The sequence below is a fragment of the Labeo rohita genome, unplaced genomic scaffold (genome assembly GCF_022985175.1).
Source record: "Labeo rohita strain BAU-BD-2019 unplaced genomic scaffold, IGBB_LRoh.1.0 scaffold_317, whole genome shotgun sequence".
Taxonomy (NCBI): Eukaryota; Metazoa; Chordata; class Actinopteri; order Cypriniformes; family Cyprinidae; genus Labeo; species Labeo rohita.
In genome coordinates this window covers 45,190-71,434 of record NW_026129235.1, presented here as the reverse complement: position 1 = coordinate 71,434, position 26,245 = coordinate 45,190, and the positions used below count along the sequence as shown (strand labels likewise).

General features: G+C 44.4%; 1 protein-coding gene across 1 annotated transcript in view; it reads left to right on the top strand.

Annotated features, from left to right (window-relative positions):
• Nucleotides 1–20,589, top strand: part of LOC127160291 (ribonuclease inhibitor) — a 31,752-nt gene extending 11,163 nt beyond the window's left edge. The window contains exons 5-11 of the mRNA XM_051102954.1: nucleotides 7,860–7,906; nucleotides 8,363–8,536; nucleotides 9,288–9,461; nucleotides 9,966–10,139; nucleotides 10,948–11,121; nucleotides 11,247–11,408; nucleotides 19,806–20,589. Of these exons, the coding sequence (XP_050958911.1) occupies nucleotides 7,860–7,906; nucleotides 8,363–8,536; nucleotides 9,288–9,461; nucleotides 9,966–10,139; nucleotides 10,948–11,121; nucleotides 11,247–11,408; nucleotides 19,806–19,881 (981 nt within the window). The 3' untranslated portion in view covers nucleotides 19,882–20,589. The remainder of the gene's footprint in view (nucleotides 1–7,859; nucleotides 7,907–8,362; nucleotides 8,537–9,287; nucleotides 9,462–9,965; nucleotides 10,140–10,947; nucleotides 11,122–11,246; nucleotides 11,409–19,805) is intronic.
• The last annotated feature ends 5,656 nt before the right edge of the window (nucleotides 20,590–26,245 follow it).

Genomic DNA, 26,245 nt, shown 5'->3' with positions numbered 1-26,245 from the left:
AAGGAATGGTGCAGCAAGCGGACACTCTTGCAAATTACCTGATGTTACCTTAACACACCGGAGGAAAAATCTTGCGAAGGTGTTCAGTGTCGCCCAATGTCTGCTAGAGAGGCACCGTGCACCAATGCCCAGGTGAGGCGAAATCCCAGGGGGCACGGCTCACCCTGGCACAGGTACGCCAGGGTGATGGCATCAACCACCCAATGAGTCAACCTCTGCTTGAAGACAGCATTCCCCTTCTGCTGACCTCCAAAGCAAACAAAGAGCTGCTCAGAGCGTCTGAAGCTCCGGGTGCGGTCCACGTAAGTGCGCGATGCACAAACAGGACACAGCAACGCCAAGGCCGGGTCTGCCTCCACCGGGGGCTGAACTTGCAGGTTCACCACCTGATTTCTGAAGGGAGTGGTGGGAACCTTGGTCACATAACCAGGCCGAGGTCTCAAGGTCATATGAGAATCAGCCGGACCGAATTCAAGGGATGTTTCGCTGACAGAGAAAGTGTGCAGGTCCCCCACCCTCTTGATGGAAGTGAGCGCCATCAGGAGCGCAGTCTTCAGAGACAGATATTTCAGCTCATCTGATGCAAGCGGCTTAAAGGGGACTCTAAGAGGACCACGGAGAGGTCTCAAGAGGGAATGAGGTGTGGACGAGGGGGATTCAGCCACCTAGCACCTCTCAGGAACCTGATGATTAGACGATGCTTCCCAAGGGACAGGCCATCAACTGCGTTATGGTACGCAGTGATGGCCGCCACATAGACTTTCAAAGTGGAGGAGAACAGCCTCCGCTCCAACTTTTCATGAAGGAAGGAAAGCACCACTTCAACTGAGCATCTCTGAGGGTCCTCTCGACGAGAGGAACACCAATCAACGAACAGTCCCCACTTCAAGGTGTAGGCCTGCCTAGTAGAGGGGGCTGTAGCCTGAGTGATAGTATTAATCAAGGCCTGGGGAAGGCCAGTGAGGTCTACCGTGTCCCGTCCAGAAGTCACACGTGAAGGTTCCAGAGATCGGGACACGGGTGCCAAATAAGGCGTAACCAACAGAACCTGTTCCTCGTCCTCCCTGATCTTGCAAGAAGGCTCACTGGGGGAAAGGCGTACTTGAGGAGGCCCTTGGGCCAGCATGTGCTTATCGTGTAACACCTCGACACCTGGCTCAGGGGCACACCTGCGCACCTGTAGGAACGTAGGGTCTGGCTCAATTGCATCCTTCGCCAGGAGAACCACAATTTCCGCACACAGGACAGAGGCATCTATGTTCGAATGGACAGAGGTGAAGAGGATGCCTCTGAACCTGGGCAGGTACCTCGCGAATAGGATCGTGTAGCCGTGTCAGACTGTCCGGATCAACCAATGAGATGGGTTGGGGAGCGTTAACCAGGCCCCCAGTCACCGTGCTAGTGGGATCAACGATGGAGCAGCCCAGGGGGGGAGGTGACCCAACCCAGAAAACAAACAATTCTGGAGAAAAGTCATGCTGTTGCAAGCAGCCCTTACCTTCCCTCCGGGTTGCCGCGGTGGTGGCAAAATCAAAGTCTGAATCTGAGGAAGCAAAGCTCTCCCGGGAGAGGGGGGGCAGATGTTGAGGTTCCCCCTCGAGCAGTCTCCTCCATCTCTGTGTCATCCGAGTCATGGCCGCTTTGCGGACTTGCGGTTGTTCTTACCGGGGCCCTGATCAGCAGACTGTAATGCTCTCCTGCGGCCAGCTCGACGCCTGGGTTGAGGGGTTGCCTCACTTGATGTCGCAGGGGGTGAAGCAGGTGTTTTAGAGGCCACAGGGGGGCACCCTCAGTGACAATCAGTTGGAGACCGGCCACCCGGCAGCTTGGTGGACTCACGTCGGGGCAATATGTGTTTGATCGCCTCCGTTTGCTTTCGTACTGCTGAGAACTGCTGGGCAAAGTCCTCAACGGTGTCGCCAAAGAGGCCGGCCTGGGAGATTGGTGCGTTGAGAAAGTGAACTTTGTTGGCGTCACTCATCTGTGCCAGGTTCAGCCAAAGATGGCGCTCCTGGACCACCATTGTGACCGTGCCGTGACTTTCGTCGACTGAAGAGCGAAGTCGGTCACTGTCCGCAGCTCAGCATCAACCTTGTTGATCCACCCAGGACCACCCTGGTGCAGCTCTTATAGTGCCTTGGCCTGGTGAACCTGCAGAATGGCCATGGCATGCAAAGCGGAGACGGCCTTGCCCGCAGTGCTGTAAGCCTTGGCAGTGAGAGCTGATGACAGCTTACAGGCCTTGGAGGGGAGGCGGGGACGGTTTCTCCAAGTGGCGGTGTTTTGCGGGCACATGTGCACCGCAACTGCACGCTTCACCTGGGGAACGTCCACGTACCCCCTGGCCGCCCCCGCCATCCAGAGTGGTGAGGAGGGAGGAGCTCAGACGTGAAAGAACGACGTGGCCATACGTTTGCAATTAATGCACGGACCATCCACGAATGCCACCTCAACATGTTTACAGCCCAGGCACGTAAGACAGCGATCATGTCCGTCAATAGAGGTAAGGAAGCTAATGCATCCAGAAGCACACAGTTGGAAAGACATCTTGTGAGACACTCACAATGACTGTGCTTTGTTGGAAAATTACTCTTTTAGTGCTGGTTTGCTCAGGGAAGGACCGCGGCACAAGCATGCATTTAAGAGGGGGTTCTTCGCTGTAGTGAAAAGTTACCGGTGCAGTGATGCAGCCGGCTACGCAGTGTAGAGAATCCAACAGCGAAATTTCCAGTCAGCTTGTGGGTGAAGCTCTGAAGCAGAAATCTGAATAAGTGGATGTACGCCGCCATCTTATATACTCGTATGAACGGGGGAGTGGCTTGGCATGCAAAATCCACTCATCAATTTTCATTGGCCCTTTCCAGTTAACTCAGAGGTGATTGGCCTCCAAAAGGAGACCCCAAATATGTCAGTTATGCCGTAACGTTGTAGAGTATGACTGAAGGTTAACCACAAAAGAACCTCTTCTAAAACAGTCAAGTCACCTTTAATTCTATAGTGCTTTTAACAGTACAGATTGTTTCAAAGCAGCTTTACAATATTAAATAGGAAAATAGTGTCTAATGCAAAAGGACTACAGAAAACACTCACTGACGTCATCATCCAGCTCAGTTCATTTCAAATACTATCTGTGCAATCAAGTCGACAAAATTAAAATTGGAAATTAAGCGTCCCCAACAAAACAACCAGAAAGGTTCTTAATGGAACCATTTAGACAAAAAAGGTTCTTCTATGGCCTCGTCAAGCACCTTTATTTTTAAGAATGTTGGTCTCGCAACACTCAGCAGCTTGTAACAAAGTCCCGGCAGTGACTGTATTTCTTAAGAAGGCTGAGGAAATTTGGCATGGGAAGCAAAATCCTCAGTAACTTTTATAGATGTACAGGTGAAAGTGGTGTGGAAGTTGCACAGTTCAGGACAGGAAAGCTCTCCAGTACATGATTAAAAAGCAGTGTTGGGCTACTAGTTTAACTACATTTCTCAGTAGCATGGTGTTAGCATCGATATTTTCTGAATCAAAAAGCTTTTCAGTAGCAAAGCCCTATTATATATATATATATATATATATATATATATAGAGAAAGCCTAATGTTTTTTTGTATTTGAGGAGCAGAGAAGTGTGTCTTAGTCTAGCATTTGTTGTCGAGTCACAGCCAAATAGCTTGTGTGTAGTGCTGAATCTTTTGTAATGTATGTTGGCATGCGATGATTGCATCCAGCTGCCGCTGATCACAGCGAGAGTATAAATAGACAGCAGGTGCAGTGCATAGTCAGGTTTTCGCTGAAGAGCCGAGCCGGTGATCCGGCGGTCCAGCGGTGGTAGTCTGTGTTCCCTTCTTCAGGGAACGAGGGTTACATACGTAACCGAGACGTTCCCCATTCAGTTGGTCACTTCGAGTCACGTCTGTGACCAACGAACTGGGATCCCTACCAAAGCACCACGGCTGCTGTCCCCCTCCAGAGTCCGGAGTGAGCTCCCTGCGCACCCTTTCTGGCCTAGGCCGGGCTCGCAACCAGAATACCAGTCACTGTATAACACAGTACTACCCACTTCAGTGAAGCTGGAACACTGGGAATGTGGCATGCAAAGCTGGAACACTGGGCTCTGAGGCTATACCGTGGACTTTTACACATATGGGATCCACTTAGGTCTCTCATATGGACCCCAGCCCTCTCCCGGTGTGCAGCAATAGCAGTCACGTAGACTTTAAGGGTGGAGGGAGACAGCCTTCACTCCAACCCTTACTGCAAAAAGGAGAGCACGACTCTGATCGGGCATCTTCGTGGGTCCTCTCGGTAGAGAGTAGAGAGTAACACCACTCGACGAACAGGTTCCACTTCAAGGTGTAAGCATGTCTCGTGGACTGGGCTCTCTCTGAAGTGATGGTGTCTTCCACTCCTTGGGGTAGGTCACCTAGAACCTAGTTTCCAGAGGTCTGGACGCGGGTGCCATAGGGTTGCCGGGCGAACTTAATTGCATAGCTGAGTCTGATGGTCCGGAGGAGCCAGCAAGATGGACTGGGAAGCTCTATCCAGGCCCCCAGATAATGTACAAGCGGCACCAGCCACGGACATACCCGCGGTGCGGCAGCAATGGGAAATGCAGGGACCCCACTTGGGCATCTCGTTGCTGGTCCGAAGCGAGGTCAGAGTGTCTGTGTCTGGAGTGTGTGAGACTTACCTGCGTTCGGGCAGCTGGTGCATGAGTAGTATGTCTGATGGCACTCTCCAACAGCCCAGAGGCAGGGGGCAGCCCTTGGCAACAAGAAGGCTGAGGTGCTGCTGCCAGTGGCCGGGGCAGGATGTGTCTGATAGCCTCAGTCTACTTCTGTGCAGTGGAAAACAGCTGGGCAAAGTTCACCACCGTGTCACCGAAAAGGCCGGTCTGGGACACGGGGGCATTGAGGAACCTGGTCTTATCTGTTTCCCTCATGTCTGCCAGATACAGCTAGAGATGGCACTCCTGGACTGCCATGGTGGACATGGCATGACTCAGAGACCATGCAGTCACCTTCGTTGCACATAGCGCGATGTCTGTGGCGATGCGAAGCTCTTTAAGAACTTCTGGGTCGTGGCCACCCTCGTACAGGTCCTTCAGTGCCTTGGCCTGATGAACCTATAATAACGCCATAGCATGCAGGGCAGAGGCATCTTCTCCACAGGCCGCATAGGCACTGCCAACCAGAGCCGACGAGTGCCTACAGGTCCAGGAGGGGAGCAACGGATTGCCCCACCAAGTGGAAGCGGCGTCGGGACACATATTGCTTCACCGGTGGGACAGCTGTATACGCCCGTGCTGATCTGCCATTGAGGGTGGTGAGGGAGGATGTGCCACTGGAGCGGTTTGGGCAGTAAAAGGTGCCATCCACTTTCCAGTGAGCTCATCATGCACTTCCGGGAAGAAAGGTACTGGAGAGGGGCCCTAAGAACCAGTGTGAGCCACCCCAAGATACCAATCATCCAGCCCAGAGGGTTCGGGATGTGATGGACACACTCGACCGCCTAGGCAAGCATAGCCATCATCTCAGGGTCCATATCCGGCACCGCTGACCACCTGATGGACGACAGTGTGCTCGGATCATCCTCTCCCGAGAGGTCTGGCTCACCCTCCGATGCTGCAATCGACATCTGATTGTTGGGGGGAGCGCCAAAATATACAAGTGGTACCTCACGTGAAGGTCCAGCCTGTTCCTTTGGCCGCTCCACTGGCTGCGAGGTGCTGGTGGAAGGAGGAACCCTGGTTTTTGAGGAGTTCTTAACAGTCACCGTTAGACCAGTCAGCTCCCTGGGAGAGGTGGCGCTCTCCCATGCCGCCAACACACGAGCAGGTAGAGACTCGTTTTACTTTCACTTTCTATCTTGCTTGAAGACTCGATCAGATTGGCTCCAAAGCAAAAAGCTGACTATGCCCTGCACCTGCTGCCTATTAATACTCGGCTGTGATCAGCAGCAGCTGGATGCAATCATTGCATGCCAATGTACATTGGCTCATTTAGTTTACACTTGAAGTAGATTGGTCTCTCTAAGCGAGATCCCAATTCGGCGGTCACCAATGTGACTCGAAGTGACCGACTGAATGGGGAACTGTACCGTAACAACCTGCAAGTTCATGAAAACATTAATGCAATGCAATTACTGCTTGTGATGTGGCGGTAATGATGGAAAAAACCATTTGCTGCTCAAAAACTTGATATTTGAACTTGATTTTGGAGAAATGATACTAATATAATAACACATGCAATGATGTAAATAAATCTGTAGGCCTATACATTTATATGGTAACACTATATAATAAGATTTCATTAGTTCATGTTAGCTAATGTATTAACTAACATGTGCGAACAATGAACAATACGTTTATTACAGTATTTATTAATGTACTGTAAATTAATGAAAATGTAGTCGTTCATTGGTAGTTCGTGTTAATTCACAGTGCATTGATGTTAACAAACAACTTTTCAATTTAATAATGTGTTAGTAAATGTTGAAATTAACATTAAGATTAATAAATGCTGTAGAAGGATTGATCATTCCTTGTTCATGTTAACTATACCAGTTAACTAATGTTAACTAATGAATCTTATTACAATAAAGTCACAATACCAACATACAATGTTTTGAAAAAGTAGCAGTTTAGGTCATAGGAGGTTTCTGGCCGGCAGCAAACATTTATTTTGCCTATGTCACAGTATGAGGTAAATCCAGCCCCTGTACATGATACTGATACTGAGAGCATTGACGTGAAATGAAGTTGGTTCAATATAAAAATTACATTTTAAAACAGCTTTGATGTAGTACAATCTTCTCTCTTTCTCTCAATGAAGGTTAAACATCTGTGAAATGACAGATAAAGGCTGTTCTGCTGTGACTTCAGCTCTGAAATCAAACCCATCACACCTGAGAGAACTGGACCTAAGCTGGAATAAACTAGGAGACTCTGGAGTGAAAAACCTCAGTGATCTAATGAAGAACCCACAATTCAAGCTGGAGAAGCTAGAGTTAGTATCATTATACTGTACAGCAGTGACAGTGAGATTAAAAATTACTGACAATATATTGTTGCTTGTTATTATTTATTTATCCGGGTACATCATTTATTTTCAATGTACCATTGTGATTTTTAATGAAAATAACTTTTCCCTCACAAAAACATTTCTTATCTGGTTTGATGATGTGAGGGTGTTAAACCTGTCAGTCACATGAGATCACAGCAATAGCAAACAACAATTATTCAGCTTTTCATCAAAAATGAATCCCTGACCTGCATTTTTTCTTGTTCAAAAAAGTTTCACTCAGACATGCATCACAATAACAACAAAATATAATCACGAAGTGTTGTATTTGACTGTAAACTACAATCTTAAAATGTCTTGAATTAAATTTTGATTTATGAACAGAATTTTCTTGATTTGTTACATTTAAACTCGATTTTTACATTTACATTAATGTTATTTTAAAGTGATTCTATAGTTGATCTTGTATTTTAATAACATTACAAATTACAAGCATTTTTAGGTCTGACTAAAGATTCTCTAGACTTGAAATGTAACTAGTATCCTCAAATCCTAGTTTTGTTTTAGTTTATGACTGTATTATTATTTATGTACGTGTATCGTTTTCAGGTTTTAACAACATTTTATTTATTGAACTGTATGGTGTTACGGATTAATTGAACTCACGCATGAACAACACGTCTGATTCATTGTCTTTTCTCTTTCTGTCTTCAGTCTGTGTGGATGCAGAATTACAGAGAAACAGTGTCTCATCCTGACTTCACCTTCACACCTGAAATCGAACCCATCACACCTGAGAAAACTGAACCTGAGCTGGAATAAACTAGGAGACTCTGGAGTGAAAAACCTCAGTGATCTACTGATGAACACACAATTCAAGCTGGAGAAACTAGAGTTAGTACAGTTAAAGTTTATTTATTTTAAGACAACAGGTCTGAAGTTCTATTGTTTAAAGCAGTGCACTGGTTTTGCCATATTGGTCACATTTTGTAAGTTTATTTATTTTTTTTTTTTTTATAGTAAGCGTGTAAATGCAGAAATCAGCCTTTCATTCGAGAATAAAGAATGGAGGCATTAAATAAATAAGGTAAAAGTAAGTAAGTAGAAGCAGTGCCTGCCCTGATACAAAACTAACGTGACTAAAAACAAACTATTAGAACCTAAATGCCTCTTCAATATTATGATCATCATAGATCCTAAACCTTAGTTTGAATCCAATAAAAACAGAGAAGGATTCACACTGCAAACTGGAGATACTGAGCTCAGTAACATTCACATACAAGAATCAGGAAACATGATAATAATGATAATATTTTCATTTCTTATTTTATGCTGTTTTTGCCATTGCAGGTTAAGCAACTGTGAAATGACAGATGAAGGTTGTTCTGCTGTGACTTCAGCTCTGAAATCAAACCCATCACACCTGAGAGAACTGAACCTGAGCGGGAATAAACTAGGAGACTCTGGAGTGAAAAACCTTAGTGATCTACTGATGAACACGCAATTCAAGCTGGAGAAACTAGAGTTAGTATCATTATACTGTACAGCAGTGACAGTGAGATTAAAGTTTACTGTTTACTTTCATGAAGTCACCTTGAAATTAAAGTCGACAGTTACTTTTTTTATGGAATATTTCATCTAAATAACTTAAATGACAGCAATACAATTAATTGTTAATGGACCAAATTAAATCCTGCCATACTTTTTTTTTTTTTTTTTTTGCGTTCACTCAGACATACTGTACAATAAAGAATGACAGTTGCAAAAAGTGTTTATAGACCATTTCGCTAGATGTAAATATACTGGTCCCGATACACTTCCTGTTTCTTTTTTTTTTTTTTTACTTTACACAAACACCACAAAAAATACAACCAACATAACATTTGACTGGATGAAAATGTTACATTATCACGTTTAAGATGTATTTGTATATGTGAAATAAAAAAATAAATAAACAGGAAGCACTTCTGGACCAGTGTTGTTTACATCTAGTGAAATGGTGTATTGATGATAAAATACTCTTAAAATTTCTTTAGGTAAATTGTAATTCAGAAACAGAATTTTATACTAAATTTTCATATTTATGATGTTATTTTTAAGTAGCTCTATAGTTGATCCTATATCTTAATCTACTTTATTTTTTTTTTTCTTCTATGCTTGTTTATGGTTATATAATGTTTTTATTTATTGCACTGTATGGTGTTTACTCATGGTTAATTTAACTCACGCATGAACAACATGTGTGATTCATTGTCTTTTCTCTTTCTGTGTTCAGTCTGTGTGATTGCAGTATTACAGAGGAACAGTGTCTCATCCTGACTTCAGCTCTGAAATCAAACCCATCACACCTGAGAGAACTGAACCTGAGCTTGAATAAACTAGGAGACTCTGGAGTGAAAAACCTCAGTGATCTACTGATGAACCCACAATTCAAGCTGGAGAAACTACAGTTAGTACAGTTAAAGTTTATTTATTTTGAAACAGCAGGTCTTAAGTTATATTGTTTAAAGCAGTGCACTGGTTTTGCTTATATTGGTCACATTTTGTAAGGTGTTTTTTTTTTAGAATAAGTGTGTAAATGCAGAAATCAGTCTTTCATTAGAGAATAAAGAATGAAGGCATTAAGTAAAAAAAAAAAATTATAAAGTAAAAGAAGTAGAAGCAGTGTCTGCCCTCATACAAAACTAACGTGACTCAAAACAAACTATTAGAAACTAAATGCCTCTTCAATATTATGATCATCATAGATCCTAAACCATAGTTTGAATCAGATAAAAAACACAGAAGGATTCACACTGTAAACTGGAGAGATTGAGCTCAGTAACATTCACATACAAGAATCAGGAAACTATATGATATGATAATATGATTATGAATGATTATGATTAAGAATGATTATGATAATAATTAAAATATTTTCTTTTCTTATTTTATGCTGTTTTTGCCATTGCAGGTTAAGCAGGTGTGAAATGACAGATGAAGGTTGTTTTGCTGTGACTTCAGCTCTGAAATCAAACCCATCACACCTGAGAGAACTGAACCTGAGCTGGAATAAACTAGGAGACTCTGGAGTGAAAAACCTCAGTGATCTACTGATGAACACACAATTCAAGCTGGAGAAACTACAGTTAGTATCATTATACTGTACAGCAGTGACAGTGTTATTAGTTTACTGTTTATTTTAAGTGTTTTGTGTGTGTTTGTGACTGTACATTCAAAAATAATTTTGGGGTTTTGTTCATTTTGATTAAAATGAGCTAAAGTAAGATGTTTTTAAGCAATCTGTAACAATTTCATTGTGTTCACTCTACCTAATATATTTAAAATTGATTGATTTGCAAGGAACTGCATGATTGTAAATTTAGGGATGAAGTGTTATTTTATGTGTTTTTCTGTAAAGGGAAATACATGTTAGTGTTTAATGTTCAGTTATGCTGGACAGTTTCTGTAATGTTGTTGAATTTTGTGGTTCCTATTATGCAGAAGAGTGACGTTTGTGCTTAGACTGTGACTCTTGAGTAACAGATATTCAAATATCAGTACTGACACCAGTTTTTATATTCATTATTGTGTATAATTATGAGTGAAACTGCTTGTTTAATAATATAATAATAATAATAATATTTAGGCCTAATTGAATAAATAAATAAATATATATTTATTTGTTCCCACACGATTTTGTTTGACAAATGTAGTTGAGCTAACCTGAACTAGTGTAGATTCATTTAATGTAAACCAGCTAAATTGTGTTGACACAACTCAGCAATTTTCATTTAAATGAAGTAAATTAAATTGTAAAAACATTCTTTAGTAAACTTAAATAAGCAAAAATAATTTATTTAGTTGACTGTATGACATTTACTTATGATGTATTTATTCACACACACAAACTTTACATGGATCTGATTCATTGTCTTTTCTCTTTCTGTTTTCAGTATGGAAAGATGCAGTATTACAGAGGAACAGTGTGTCATCCTGACTTCAGCTCTGAAATCAAACCCATCACACCTGAGAGAACTGAACCTGAACTTCAATCAAATAAAAAACACAGGAGTGAATCACTTATGTAATGTACTGAAGGATTCACACTGTAAACTGGAGAGATTGAGGTCAGTAACATTCACATACAAGAATCACAATGATTAAAATCACTTTAATAGTTTAAATCAAAACACTTTATATATACCTTAATGATTTGTTTGTAAGATGATCTTCTCTGTTTGTCTCTTTCTAGTCTTCATAACTGTGGAATTACAGATGTTTCTACTTTAACTCAGTCTTTGACAAACACAAAAGCACTGCAGTTTCTAAAAGAGCTTGATCTGAGTAACAATATGATTGGAGACTCAAAGCAGCAGCTCATTGATGTGCTACGAGACTCAAACTGTGAACTGAGGTGAGTAAACTTCACTTTCTGATATTAAAGAGATTCATTTACCTCTAATATGTGAACAAATATATACTTACAAATATTTATGAAAAGAGTTTATCAAATTATCATCATGCTTTATTTCAAAGGGTTTGTGTCAGAATGAAATGTAAAGTTGATAAAAATGTTGAACACAAAGGAGGAAAGAGAACAAAAGCACACTGTCAGAGCTTTATACAACAACACCTGCTTTATTAATGACATCAGTAATAGTGAATCATTGCAGTTTGAAATAGATTTGGTCAGATTGTGGGCTCTGGAGGATGCTCTTGAGGAGCGGTCACTGGAGGGCATTCCTGTGGAGCGGGCTCTAGAGGATGCTCTTTAGGAGCAGACACAGGAAGGTGCATTTGAGGAACGAACACCAGAGGGGACTCTGGAGGCGCAGGCTCAGGAGAGCGCTCTGGACTTGACTCTGGAACAACAGCCGTATCTTGACTTCACTCTGGAACAACAGCCGTGTCTTGCAGCCATGGCCTAATGGTTAGGGAGTCGGGCTTGTAACCGTAAGGATGCGGGTTCGAGTCCCAGGTCGTTCGGCAGGGATTGAAGGTGGTGGGAGTGAATAACCAGTGCCCTCTCCACCCTCAATACCACGACTGAGGTGAGTCCCTTGAGCAAGGCACCGATCCCCCAACTGCTCCCCGGGCACAGCAGCGATAGCAATATGGCTGCCCACTGCTCCAGGTGTGTGTTCACAGTGTGTGTGCGTGTTTGATCAGTTCTTACTGCTGTGTGTGTGCACTTGGATGGGTTAAATGCAGAGCACAAATTCCGAGTATGGGTCGTGGTGACTGGCTGTGACCTGACTTGGTTAGTGGAGGTCAGCTGAGACCTGACTTTGTTCGTGGAGGGCACCTGTGACTTGACTTGGTTTGTGGAGACCAGTAGTGACTTGGCTTGTGAAGATCAGCTGTGGCTTGATCTTGCCTATGAAGATCAGTAGTGACTTGACTTGATTCATGGAGCTCTACAGTGACTTGACTTGGTTCATGGAGATCAGCAGTGACTTGACTAGGCTTATGGAGATCAGCTGTGGCTTGATCTGGCCTGTGAAGATCAGTAGTGACTTGACTTGATTCATGGAGATCAGCAGTGACTTGACCTGGCTCATGGCGATCAGCAGTGACTTGACTTGACTCATGAAGACCAGCGGTGACTTGACCTGGTTTAGGAAAATCCGTTCTGACTTTGCTTGACACATGAACCACAGTTTTGACTTTACTTGGCTCAGGAACGACTACTGTGACTTTGCTTGACTCAGGAACGACTGCTGTGACTTTGCTTGACTCAGGAACACCTGCTGTGACTTTGCTTGACTCAGGAATGACTGCTGTGACTTTGCTTGACACTGGAGTGACAGCTGTGACTTTACTAGACTCAGGAGATACAGCCGTGACTTGACTTGACACAGGAAACACAACTGCTACTTGACTTGACTTGGAAGCTTGAATGGACAACAGCAGTAGCTTGGCTCGATTCCGGAAACATGGCTGCAACCTTGCTTGACACTCTTGGCCGTGATGAGGGAACTGGATTCGTTAGCACATTGAACGGCACTCCTGGCCGTGACGAGGGAACTGGATTCATTAGCGCATGGAACTGGATTCGTTAGCACATGGAATAGCACTCTTGGCCGTGACGAGGGAACTGGATTCGTTAGCGCATGAAACGGCACTCCTGGCCGTGACAAGGGAACTGGATTCGTTAGCGCATGGAACGGCACTCCTGGCCTGTGACGAGGGAACTGGATTCGTTAGCGCATGGAACTGCACTCCTGGCCGTGACGAGGGAACTGGATTCGGGCGAGATAGTCTTCCCAGCCGGGTGCTCTGCCTGGGCGACCATCTCGGCTGGGTGCTCTGGCTGGGCGCTCTGGCTGGACTGACTTGACACAGGAAACACAGCTGCAACTTGACTTGGCTTGGAAGCTTGACTGGACTTGGGAACAACAGCAGTAGCTTGGCTCGATTCGGGAAACACGGCTGTAACCTGGCTTGACTCAGGAATGGCACTCCTGGCCGTGACGAGGGAACTGGATTCGTTAGCGCATGGAACGGCACTCCTGGCCTTCACGAGGGAACTGGATTCGTTAGAGCATTGAATGGCACTCCTGGCCGTGACGAGGGAACTGGATTCATTAGCACATGGAACGGCACCCCTGGACTTGACGAGGGAACTGGATTCGTTAGAGCATTTAACGGCACTCCTGGCCGTGACAAGGGAACTGGATTCGTTAGCGCATGGAACGGCACTCCTGGCCTGTGACAAGGGAACTGGATTCGTTAGCGCATGGAACTGCACTCCTGGCCGTGACGAGGGAACTGGATTTGTTAGTGCATGGCACGGATCGAGTGACAGACAGTGTGATGGAGGTTGGCGGATTTGTGACAGATACTATCTTTAAAAATATTATTTGTATTTGTATTTTTGATTAATATATTTATTTATCCTTTTTTTGTAAGTAATAGGCCTACTTGGAGTGTTTACTTGCCTTCAGTAAGCTTGAGAATGTTTTACTTTAGTTTATTAATGTATTAATTTTTTTTTTTTTTTAACTGTAATGCAGTCAGTGACTGATCCGGAGATGTGGGATCCATGTGCGACAACTTTATTGGACAAAAATCGAAGTACAACAGGCAGAGTTAAATCCACAGCAGACAGGGGCAACACAGGTAATCCACAGAGTAAATGATAGTCCAGGCGAAAGGTCGGGGCAGGGAGCAATGAAACAAACACGATAAACAAACAGTCCGGTTGTCAACAGGTAGGCAAACACAAGAAAAATGCTCAGGATTGAATAGTCAGACTAACCAAAACTTTGCAAAGAGTCCCAACCTGGCAGTCTATAAATGGCCGACAAGGGGAAGTGAACCCGGGGGGGACCCGGAACCCGAATTGGAGATCCCAGGTACGGGGTTGTGGGAGATGTAGTGACTTAAAAGTCCGGTGAGGGTTCCCGCTGACGCCGGTTTGTGACAGAGCATTCCTGATGAATTTGATGGTGTCTGCGCGCTGGTTGGGCCACCAGAACCGGTTGCTAAGCAGATGCAAAGTTGCTTCAATTCCCGGATGACCTGAGCTGGGAGCGGTATGTACCTTGGCCAGAACCTGGGGGCGGAGAGAGAGAGGAACGTAGACAAGGTTGTCTGGGCAGTTGGCTGGGGGCGGATCCTGGGTCTGGGCCTCGGATATCTCGGTCATAATGTCCACCAACGCCCACCAAACCTGACGATGGTTGAGCAGTTTGGCCGAGCGGAGGTATTCCAGGTTTCTGTGGTCTGTAAGGACGGTGAAAGGATGCTTGGCGCCCTCTGGCCTGTGTCGCCACACCTCGAGAGCTAGCTTGATGGCCAAAAGCTTGCGGTTGCCTACATCATAATTTCTTTCAGCCGGACTCAGTTTATGGGAGAAGTAAGCGCATGGGAACATTTTTGAGAGCTCGCCCTGTCGCTGCGAGAGCACTGCCCCAACACCAGTACTGGATGCATCAACCTCCACGACGAAAGGTCTATCGGGGTCCGGGTGATGGAGGATGGGTGCAGTGGTGAACCTCTGGCAAAGATCGTTGAAGGCCTGGATAGCTGGTTGTGACCAGGCGAAGCGGGAGGTACCTCTCTTGACCATAGCTGTAAGGGGAGCCGCCACTGAGCTGAAGTGGCGGATAAAGAGGCGATAAAAGTTAGAGAAGCCGAAGAAGCGCTGGAGTTCCTTGAGCATTGTGGGGCGTGGCCAGTTCTGTACAGCGTTTACCTTCCTATCATCCATGGCGACTCCCTCAGAGCTGATGACGTACCCGAGAAAGGAGATCTTAGCCAGGTGGAACTCACACTTCTCCTCCTTAGCATAGAGTTGGTGAGCGATTAGGCATTGCAGCATGGCTCGGACATGTTTAACATGTTCAGCGTATGAGTTGGAATAGACAAGAATATCGCTGATGTAAACGATTACCCAATGGTTCAGCATGTCTCGAAGTACCTCATTGATGAAGGCCTGGAAGAAGGACGGACTGTTGGCCAGACTGAAGGGCATTACCCGGTATTCATAGTGGTGGAGAAGGCGGTCTTCCACTTGTCCCCTGAGCGAATCCTGATGATGTTGTAGGCGGAGCGCAGGTCCAGCTTGGTAAAGATCTTGGTGGTGCGTAGTTGCTCCAGGGTGGCAGGTACTAGTGGGAGTGGGTAGCGATACTTGACTGTGATTTCATTGAGTCCACGGTAGTCGATGCACGGACGAAGGTCGATAAGGTCGATAGCGCAGTCTCCCGGGCAATGCGGTGGTAACTGGGTGGTTGAAGGCCTTGAGCAGGTCCTGATATTCGGTGGGTATGACATTCTTGGTTGAGTGGATCATAGGAGGTGCTTCTGACCTGATCTTGGGTTGGAGACAGTGTTCTTGGCAGTGGGAAGACCAGCGAGTGATGGTGCAGTCAGCCCAGGCGATGGTTGGTCCATGTAGATTGACCCACGGGTAGCCCAAGATGATGGGTGAGTGAGGTGATGAGATGACAAAGAACCGGATGGTCTCAAGATGGCAGGGTCCGATCCGGAGGGTGAGGTCGTTGGTGGTGTGGTGAATCTTTCCTGATCCTAGCGGTCGTCCTTCGAGGGCAGCCACTGTGACATGTGAAGAGCAAGAAACAACAGGCAAGCGATTAGCAGTGATAAGGTCCGCGTCAATAAAGTTCCCAGCTGCGCCAGAGTCTATTAAAGCAGTAGCTTCGACCAATACATCCCCTGAGCCCAAAATTACTGGTATTTCACATCGATTGGAAGAAAATTTGTCACAACTCACCGAGGTTGGCGGGCGTGGTGGTCGAGTAGGGCAGTTAGCCCGGATGTGTCCTGGTTGACTACAGTACAGGCACAGGTTGCCCCGAAGCCTTCTCTCTCTCTCTTCCATGGATAACTTAGTGGTGCCGATCTGCATCGGCTCAGGCACTGCTTCGGAGGTGGGTGCGGTCTGAGGCACAGGAGTGAGCAGCCGGCTAGACTTGCGGGCTCGCATGACGTTATCTATCCGGATGGAGAGGTCGATATAATGTTCCAGCGTGAGGCCCTCATCCCGGCAGGCCAGCTCCACCTGTAGATCTGGGTTCAGCCCCTTGCGATAGTGGAGCTTGAGAGGTCCGTCGTTCTATCCACTCTGGGCTGCTAGCGTGTGAAAACTGAGTGCGTAGTCCGCGGCGGTCCTCCTGCCCTGCTGCAACGCCATAATCTGTTCTCCCTCCTCACCGTTTTCCGTGCTGGGCTGAAATACCTCCTTAAAGCATTGTAGGAAAGCAGGAAATGATGGAAAGGTGGGACGATCTAAACGCAGCAATGAATCAAACTCGATAAACAAACAGTCCGGTTGGCAACAGGTAGGCAAACACAAGAAAAATGCTCAAGATTTAATAGTCAGACTAACCAAAACTTTGCAAAGAGTCCCGCCAAACTGGCGGTATATAAATGGCCGACAAGGGGAAGTGAACCCGGGGGGGAACCGGAACCGGAAGTGGAGATCCCAGGTACGGGGTTGTGGGAGATGTAGTGATGTAGTGAAGTCCGGTGATGGTTCCCGCTGACGGCGGTCGGAGGGAGCCACAGAGACCGCGTTTGTGACATAAACATGGTGGGAGTTTCTAGCTTCAAAGAAAAATAATTTTTTCTAACATCTTTGCAGCAATAGTTTTAATGGGTCCAAAACCATCTTGGGTGTGCATGATTTTCTAATAATTCAATGGTACATCATCAATTTTTCTTTATATAATGAAATGTATTAATACAACTATAAATGCATTCAAAAATAAAACAGGTGTGAGTTTGCTGTGACTTTGCACTGTGTATATGTAGGGCTTTATACACAGTGTGCCATTGTAAAGACTAGGTTTATCCCTCATAGCCTCATTTTCATCCAAGAAAAAAAAAAAGTCATATAAAACCCAAAACACACACAGTCACAATCAGAAATAAAATAGGTACATCTTCTGCTCTTAACCCTTTAATTGTCACTGTCTGCTTCATCATATTACAAATAAATCCTAATCCAATCATGACAAACTATACATCGTCGGAGAGGTCTAGGACTCCTAAATAGATATTTTACCATATTTTATGTAGTATGTATGTAGGAAAAGGAAAACGTAATAGATTAATATGTGTCAAGAGTGTAACTTAAAAAATCTACATCATAACATGAGTTCTGACCTACAAAAGACTTTCTTCGTTACTTTTTTCCCTATCTCACTTTAGAAATCATATATCAGTTCAAAATTCAAAATCTCAAAATTCATCCTTTGAAAGGCATTTTAAAATCAGACATTGCATTACCACAGAAATCATATTACAAAATGTTTTCATTCATGAATTATAAAAAATAAAATAAAAAAAGTCTGGATAGTGCATTTTTATGCCTGTGTTCAAAAATGGGAGTGACAGTTAAAGGGTTAAGGTCCCATTCATCAAGGTACCTACTCCTGTACCCCCAACCTTTGAATTTATACATTTACTATATCAATGAATAAAGTCAAGTCCCGTCCTATAATTTATCACATTCTAAAACCGGTTTCACTCTGAAATATGTCAGCATAAATCAGCCAATAATTCTGTTACATGACTTTAAGTTTGCTAAACAGAGCATGGACACTACTTTTGAGTCGTGAAATCAAAAATCAAAATGGCAAGATCCACTAGAGGTTTGCTTTTCTTACATTTCAATTGACATTGCGTTTTTCAAGTTGTAAAGGTTAAAAACAGGGGTGCCTAAACTGTGTGTTTAATTGGGGCTGGGGCTAAACTCTGTAGGACACCAGCCCTCCAGGACCGATTTTGGGCACCCCTGGGTTAAAACAATGTTAAGATACTGACAAACAGTACTGTTTCCTTGGACTCGGACTCGACTCTGACTCTGCCCTTTGGGACTCGGACTTGAGTCCGACTCGGCCCATTTTGGACTCGACTGGTTAAAGACTCGGACTCAACTCGGACTCGAATTAGGTGGACTCGAACCCAACACTACTATGACGGTGTGAACACAAAATGCATAAATAACGAGTTTAAACGTTTCCACGTGTTCAAGGGTGTAAAAGTGTCCCAACCGGAGTGACGGAGACCATCAAAAGGTAAAAGTATTTCGTGAATGATTTTTCGTTTCTCTGGTCGACAACATTGAGTGCAGGCTGGATGACGACAGACTTATTTCTGCTGCAGCTGCTCTAACTCACATCCTATTTGGTGATGACAAACTTCTCACAATACACAAGACTCTTGCTGTTGAGGCCACATCAAGTCCCAAACGCCTCAAGGAAATCCACCAATTTAAATGTCATGGTGTCATCAGAGAGAATCTGCACAAAGTGCTCACTACTGTCTCCACACTAACAATTTTAACAGCCGAGTGTAAACGAGGATTCAGTGCAATGAACCATATTACGGAGTACAGTGTAATGCAATACAGATGTAAATTAATTGTAAATTGATTATTAAATTGTTTAATTAGATTTATACATAATTTCCATGACAGAGTTCAAGATAAATCCTTTCATACTGGAGCTGCCAGTTTCAAATGATTATTAAACAGCAGCACAAACTATGCAAAAGCGTCAGTCCTTCCAGTGCACTCAGTGTCTGAATTCACTCTTTCATTTTCATTCACTCCTTTATCTGAACTGTATTAGTGGTCTAATGTAGGAATAGTGGATGAGGGTATTTGGATTCAGTTAAACACTTCTCATCAGTTAACAACAACTTTAACAACAAGACACACTTCTAACAATGTATCCACAAGTCTGCTATTAACAGGAATCTCCTCCGGTTTGGTTTGACAGTAAATACAGTCAGTAACTGAGGCACAAGCTAATAGCAGTTGTGTTTGAATGAATCGAGTGAGAGTGCAGTGGTGTGATACGAGAGGAGTAAAAGAAACGCCGGACAGCGGTTGTTATCAGGGAATAACACACCTCAGAATGTCAAGACTGACCAATCAGAATTGAGTATTCCAGGAGCTGTGCAATAATTTCAGTTATTTACTGAGACCAATACAAACATGTTTAAACTAGAGGACAAACAGCTTTAACTAGTGGAACATTTCACTGAAAGGTTTTTGTTTTAAGGCAAAATCACATTTGTATTTGTTCCTAGTCATTTATTATATTTGGTTTAAACTCATTAATATGTGTTTCACTTTATTTTGATTTAATAGAGAATTTGTAAATGTATTATATTATACTATTTTATAAATACGTATTCAAAATCAGTTATACATCTCATTAGAGAATTTTAATCTTTTACTCAAGGAAAAAAAAAACATGATTGAAATATATGAACTAATTTGTACTTTGTTTCACTGAACTCTGATTATCTTCTCTTCTGTTTCACCTTTCAGTGTAGATACAGATCCACCACCAAAAGTCCCTGATAGAGTTAAATCACCAAAAGATGATAAATGCTGTATATCATAATGAAGTCGTCTTGAGAGGAGCAGTAAACATCAGGTGAGGATCCACAGAAGAGCTTCACTACTGTGTCTATGAGGAGAAAGAAATGTGTGATAAATGTGTGAATGTGATCCATACAGGTGAAGAGACTCAGACTTTACAGTCAAATAATGCAGCATGTGTGTTAGAAACATGTGATATTGAATGATTAATGTTGCTTTAGTATTCAAGCAGATGATTATTTTGTTTAATTTAAAGCTGGAACAGAGGAGGAAGAAGCTCAGATGAGTCTGTCTGGCTCTTCAGTTTAATAATATTTGTATTAAAATCATCCATAATGATTTAGATGTTTAAATGTGTTTGTCAAGTGCAGCACTTTAATGTTTCAAAAGATCTAAAGCAAATCTACGATGTGAAATTCCCATGTTACTTAAAACATTTTCATGATCTATTATTCTATTTAATTTCATACTAATTTAGCTATGTGTCTGTGTTGCTAATATACAGATGCACAATCACAAATCCTTAAACAGGAGTTTTTACACACAGTGAGTTTGTGCAGAACTGACTGACTGCTTCACTGATTATAAATGCTGTGCTTTTTACTCTCTGTTTGTGTAATTTAACGCAATTTAAAGAAAAGTTTATTTTTTTTTATTTTTTTAATGATACTCTCATTCATAAGTATAAAAAAATTACAAATATATTTTTACAGTAAATGTTGTAATGGTGATTTCTGGTCACTATTATTCTATGATGGTAATTTTGTAGAGATTTTAAAATAAAAGTTTTGTTTGTCATGAAGTGTTTGTTTTCCTTCATTTTTACTTTTAGTTTTACAAATGAAGACAATCTTTGAAGAATAAACCAAAACAGTTTTGGTCATAATATTAAAGTAATATTTAAATTGGTTAATATTCAGATGATTAATCTTTGACGTGTAGTGTGAAGTATTTGAAAGTGTGTCTGTCATGTCGGGGGAGTTTTTAGAAAGACAATTCCAACCCTGAACACAGAGTGTAGCAGCTCCAGTAAAATGATTCATGAATTCCAGTAGATTTTTTTTCTTTCTAGGGTCTTTAGAAAAGACTGTTCAATCTCACCGCTACTCATCATACAGGTTCATTGTTGTTATGTAAATATGAATTTCTTTCAAGGTATCACTGTTAATTGGCCAATGACTACTCGATCTTAATATTAGCAAATGTGAGTGATTTCCACTGAAGAGTGTTAGCTTTGAGGAAATTGAAGGACTCCCTTAAGGAGGAGGTCACACACCATGGAGTAAAACTTTGTAAAGATCATTTGTTTCTCGTCAGTTTCATGCCTGTTGCGAGGAGTGAATGACAAGAGGCGAGCGGATCCATATGCGAGCCTTTTATTGAACAAACAAGACAGATACGAGGTCGAACAGGCAAGGTCGAGACAGGAGCAGACAGGTGTGTAACAGGCAGACGAAGAGAATAATCCGATAAACAAGAGCGAAAATCCACAAGGCAGGCGGCTAGACAGACGTAAACGAGAAAACCAGGCGAGAGATCAAAAACCAGGAACTAGGAAAACAATAATACAATACAACGATTCAACGATTCAACAATCCATGAAGTGCACTGAGGAGGACCGGGGTTTTTATAGGATGGCTGATTGGTCACGGGGGCTGACGCAATCAGAGCGGTGGAGGATGGGAGATGCAGTCCGAGATGCAAAGTAACAGTCAGAGTGAGTAGGTGGAGCGAGAGTGACATCTGGTGGTGAGTGGACAACGGGACACCGACCAGATTCGTGACATAGCCCCCCCCCAAGGAGCGGCTTCCAGACGCTTGAAGGAAACAACAGTCCAGGGGAGCGGTGGGGTGGGAGCGAGACAGGGCGAGGGCTGGAGGACCAGGTCCATGTGGGAAGCCCAGAGATTGAGGCAGGTACCCTCCAGGGTGGGGCCGGAGGCGGAGCAAGAGCCCTCCAGGGCGGAGGTGGAGCAGGAGCCTTCCAGGGCGGAGCCGGAGGCGCAGGAGCCCTCCAGGGCGGAGCCGGAGGCAGAGCAGGAGGCGCAGGAGCCCTCCAGGGCGGAGGCGGAGGCAGAGCAGGAGCCGCCAGAGCCCTCTGAGGCGGAACAGGAGGTGGGGCGGTCCTCCAGGGCGGAACAGGAGGCAGAGCAGGAGGCGGAGCAGCCCTCCAGGGCGAAACAGGAATCTGCGTCATGGTCTGGGACCTGGGGAAAGCAGGGACGGAGGAGGCAGACAGAATAGGGGGAGAAGGCGCAGCAGCCCTCCGGGGCAGAACAGGAGGCGGAGCAGGAGGTAACGCAGCCCTCCGGGGCGGAACAGGAGGCGCAGCAGCCCTCCGGGGTGGAACAGGAGGCTGCGTCATGGACTGGGACCTGGGGAGAACAGTAACAGAGGATGCAGACAGGAAAAAAGGAGAAGCAGAGAGTTTAGCGGTTAACGCCCCCTCCATAAGAGGTTCTATGGTGGGCGCCAACACCTCTGGAGGCATTGGCGCAGCTTCTCCGATGGGGAAGGCCTCTGGAGCAGACTTGAGACCAGACGGGACCTCTGAAGCAGGCTTGTGATCAGAGGGGAGCTTTGGAGCAGGCTGGAGACCAGACGAAAGCTCTGCAGCAGTCTTGAGATCAGAGGGGAGCTCTGGAGCAGGCTGGAGACCAGACGAGAGCTCTGCAGCAGGCTTGAGATCAGAGAGGGACTCTGGAGCAGACTGGTGAACAGACGTGGCCTCAGGGGTTGATTTGTGAACAGACGTGACCTCAGGGGCACAGTGTGCAGCCCACACACACCAGATGGCAACCGCCATTAAAGGAAGAGCAGCAGCGGGAGGTAGTGGTGGGTCCAGTACACCGGCTATCATGATAGGCCATGATCGTGGGATATCAGACGAGGCATGGCACGGCTCTGGAAGGTCAGACGAGACGAGACTTGGCTCTGGACGAATAGACGAGACGTGACTTGACTCTGAGCGGTCAGACGAGGCGTGATGGGGCTCTGAGCCGTCGGGCAGGATGTGACTTGGTTCGTGGTGACCAACTGTGACTTGACCTGCTTCGTGAAGATCAGTAGTGCATTGACTTGACTCTTGGAGATCAGCAATGACCTGACTTGGCTCGTGAAGATTAGTAGTGACGTTGCTCGACTCGGGGACGACAGCCTTGACGTGACTGGACTTGGAAGCTTGACTGGACTTGGAAGCTTGACTGGACTTGGAAGCTTGACTGGACTTGGAAGCTACAGCTGTAGCCTGACTTGACTCTGGAGCAGCGGCTGAAGTTTGACTTGGCTCTGGAATAACAGCAGCAGCTTGGCTCATAAGGATCTGCTGTAACCTGGCTTGGCTCATGGAGATCCGCTGTAACGGGACTCGACTCCTGAACAACATGGCTTGGCTCAAGAACAACAGCTGTAACATGACTTGACTCAGGAACAACAGCTGTAGCGTGACTTGACTCGTGAAGATCAGGTGCGACTTGGCTTGACTCGTGGGGAACAGCCGTAACGTGACTTGACTCGTGGATAACGACAGCTGTGTCTTGACTTGACTCTGGGGTAGCCGCCGTGGCATTAAGGAGTGCCATTTTAGCTCCCCATACCGTCACTAGAGGAGTGTCCAGCACGTGGGCCATCCTGACCACAGGTGGTGTCCGGATGGCGGCCATCTTGTGTAGTTGCTTGGAGATGGCTCCCATCTTGTGCTGTTGCTTGGAGACGGCGGCCATCTTGTGCAGTGGCTCTGGCGTGGCAGCCATCTTGTGCAGTGGCTCAGGAAAGATGGCTGTAATTTGACTTGAGACAGAGGCAACAGCTGTAATTTGACTTGACACAGGGACAACAGTTCTGGCTTGATTTGACACAGGAAACACAGTTTTAACTTGACTTGCCTTAAGAGCAGTTCTGACTTGACTTGACGCAGGAACAGCAGCTGTAGCTTGACTTGACTCAGGGGTAGCAGCTGTGACTTTACTCGACTCAGGAAACACAGCTGCAGCTTGACCTGACTTGAAAACTTGACTTGACTCAGGAAACACAGCCGCAACTTGACTTGATTTGGAAACTTGACTTAACTCAGGAAATGCATCTGCAACCTTATATGGTTCTGATATGGCAGCTGTGACGTGACGAAGCTCTGTTTTCACCGCCCTCTTGTGAACGGGCTCCGCCGTCGCCGCCATCTTGTGAGCGCACGCCGGTGCGGCCGCCATCTGGTGCACGGGCTCAGCTGACGCCATCGTAGCTTGGGCGCGCTCCAACACGGCCGCCATCTCGCGAGCGATCCAGGCGGAGAACTTGGTTTTGGCGTCGTGATCCGGCGTAACCACCAATCTGCGAGCGGGGTGCGGGGCTGCCGTGTCCGCGTTGTCGCGTTCCCCCTTCGCGACCCCCACAGTACACGGCGAGCCCACACACAATAAGGCAAAGTTCAAAAAGGCGGCCAGAGATGAGCGCAGACCCTCGCGTCTGAGTTTGGCCCTTAGAGGCTCATTAATGCAGTCGCAATAAATCTCCATAATACTGCAGCCGGGAGGGTGGAATAATTGGCTATGGCTAAAAACTCGGATGTGTTGATCGAGTGTACGCTGTCCTTGTTTGATTCTGTATAGGGTTCTGTCGGTGTCCATATCGGAAGATTGTCCGGGGGTGAAGCTGCTGGATCCTGTGGTGATGGATTGTTCTGTTGCGAGGAGTGAATGACGAGAGGCGAGCGGATCCATATGTGAGCCTTTTATTGAACAAACAAGACAGATACGAGGTCTAACAGGCAAGGTTTTTATAGGACGCCTGATTGGTCACGGGGGCTGACGCAATCAGAGCGGTGGAGGATGGGAGATGCAGTCCGAGATGCAAAGTAACAGTCAGAGTGAGTAGGTGGAGCGAGAGTGACATCTGGTGGTGAGTGGACAACAGGACACCGACCAGATTCGTGACAATGCCATTCTCAACAATGTTTCTCCTCACTCCTTTTTATTTGGAATAAATGTCACACAAACAAATAAATTATTTGTTTTAGGCATTGGTTTGGGACGGTCAGCTGTTGAATAATGGTTGAATTAATGAGCTCTGTCTTAAATGTAAGTGCCATATTTCAGCTCTATAATATTGTATTGTCATGAACTCTGACTCTGTCAAAATACTTTCTTTGGTCAGAAATCAGGGCACTTGGTGTAAGACTGTAAGAAGGAAGGTCTCCAAATATTTGTTTTTAGATCAATTTGATTTAATTCATGAAAAGTGCAGCAACCAGTTAGATCTCTCTTTGATAATATTTCTTCTCCTCTGATTTTTTTATGGGCAAATATGTTTCCCTCATTTGTGTGGAACATTTTTGGAAAGTTCTTAGTCATTACTGTATAACAAATCAAACTAGAGTCATTTAAAATAAAATATCTTGTGAAAGACTGGATATCGATTACAATTGTTTTTTTTTGTTGTTGTTTTTTTTTTGGTAATTGTGAAAGAGAGTCTATTTGTGCATTTATTATCTGAAAGTCACCTGTTCATTGTTATTTTGAAATCCAATGCACACTTTTTTTTTTTAAATAAAGAGAGAAAGAGAGAGAGAAAAGCATGGTGAACTCAAAAGAATCATCTCTCTATATGTGACCCGAAACCACAAAACCAGTCAAAAGGGTCACATTTTTTTAGGATTTGAAAATTGAGAGAGAGATGATAGGGCACAGTATGTAAAAATGTATTTATTGCCCCTCATAAAAATTCCCCCTCATCCACATGAACTGGACATGTGTTTGTTCATCTGTTTATTCACCTCAGTAATTCAAAGGAATTTATGACTGTTATCTTATTGTTTGGGAAAATGTTTTTGTGAAGTGAAACATTGAAAACTGTTCAGAACTATGTGCTTTAAACTTTAAATTGTGAAACAATGTATGGTTGGTAAAACGGGATCAAGGGGTAGTTTTTCACATACAATAGAAACACTGTGATGACTATTTTGCCCAAAAACAGTAAAACAAGTCAAGAGCAGCATTTATATATTGTTAAACAATTTTGGTGATATATTAAAATCAAAAATGTATCAAACACGATCGTGAAGCAGTAACAAAAAGCAGTCGGACAACAAAAACAAAAGCATACAATAGTTGTCAAAATCTTGTAACATTACATTTTTAAGAAAAAGGTAGAGTTTTTTTTTTTTTACTGATACAAGAGTTAAAGTAAAAAAAAAAAAAAAAAAAAAAAAAAAGAAAGAGTCCAGCATCTTATGTTGATCTAAAACAAAAAAGTATCAGATGCCATCATTAAGCAACAGCATAAAATACTTGTCAAAATCTATGTTGTGGTCTAGCATTACAATTTTAAAAAGGTAGTGTTTGTTACAAGTTAGAAAATAAAAAGTGTCGAACATTTTACGCTGATCTAAAACA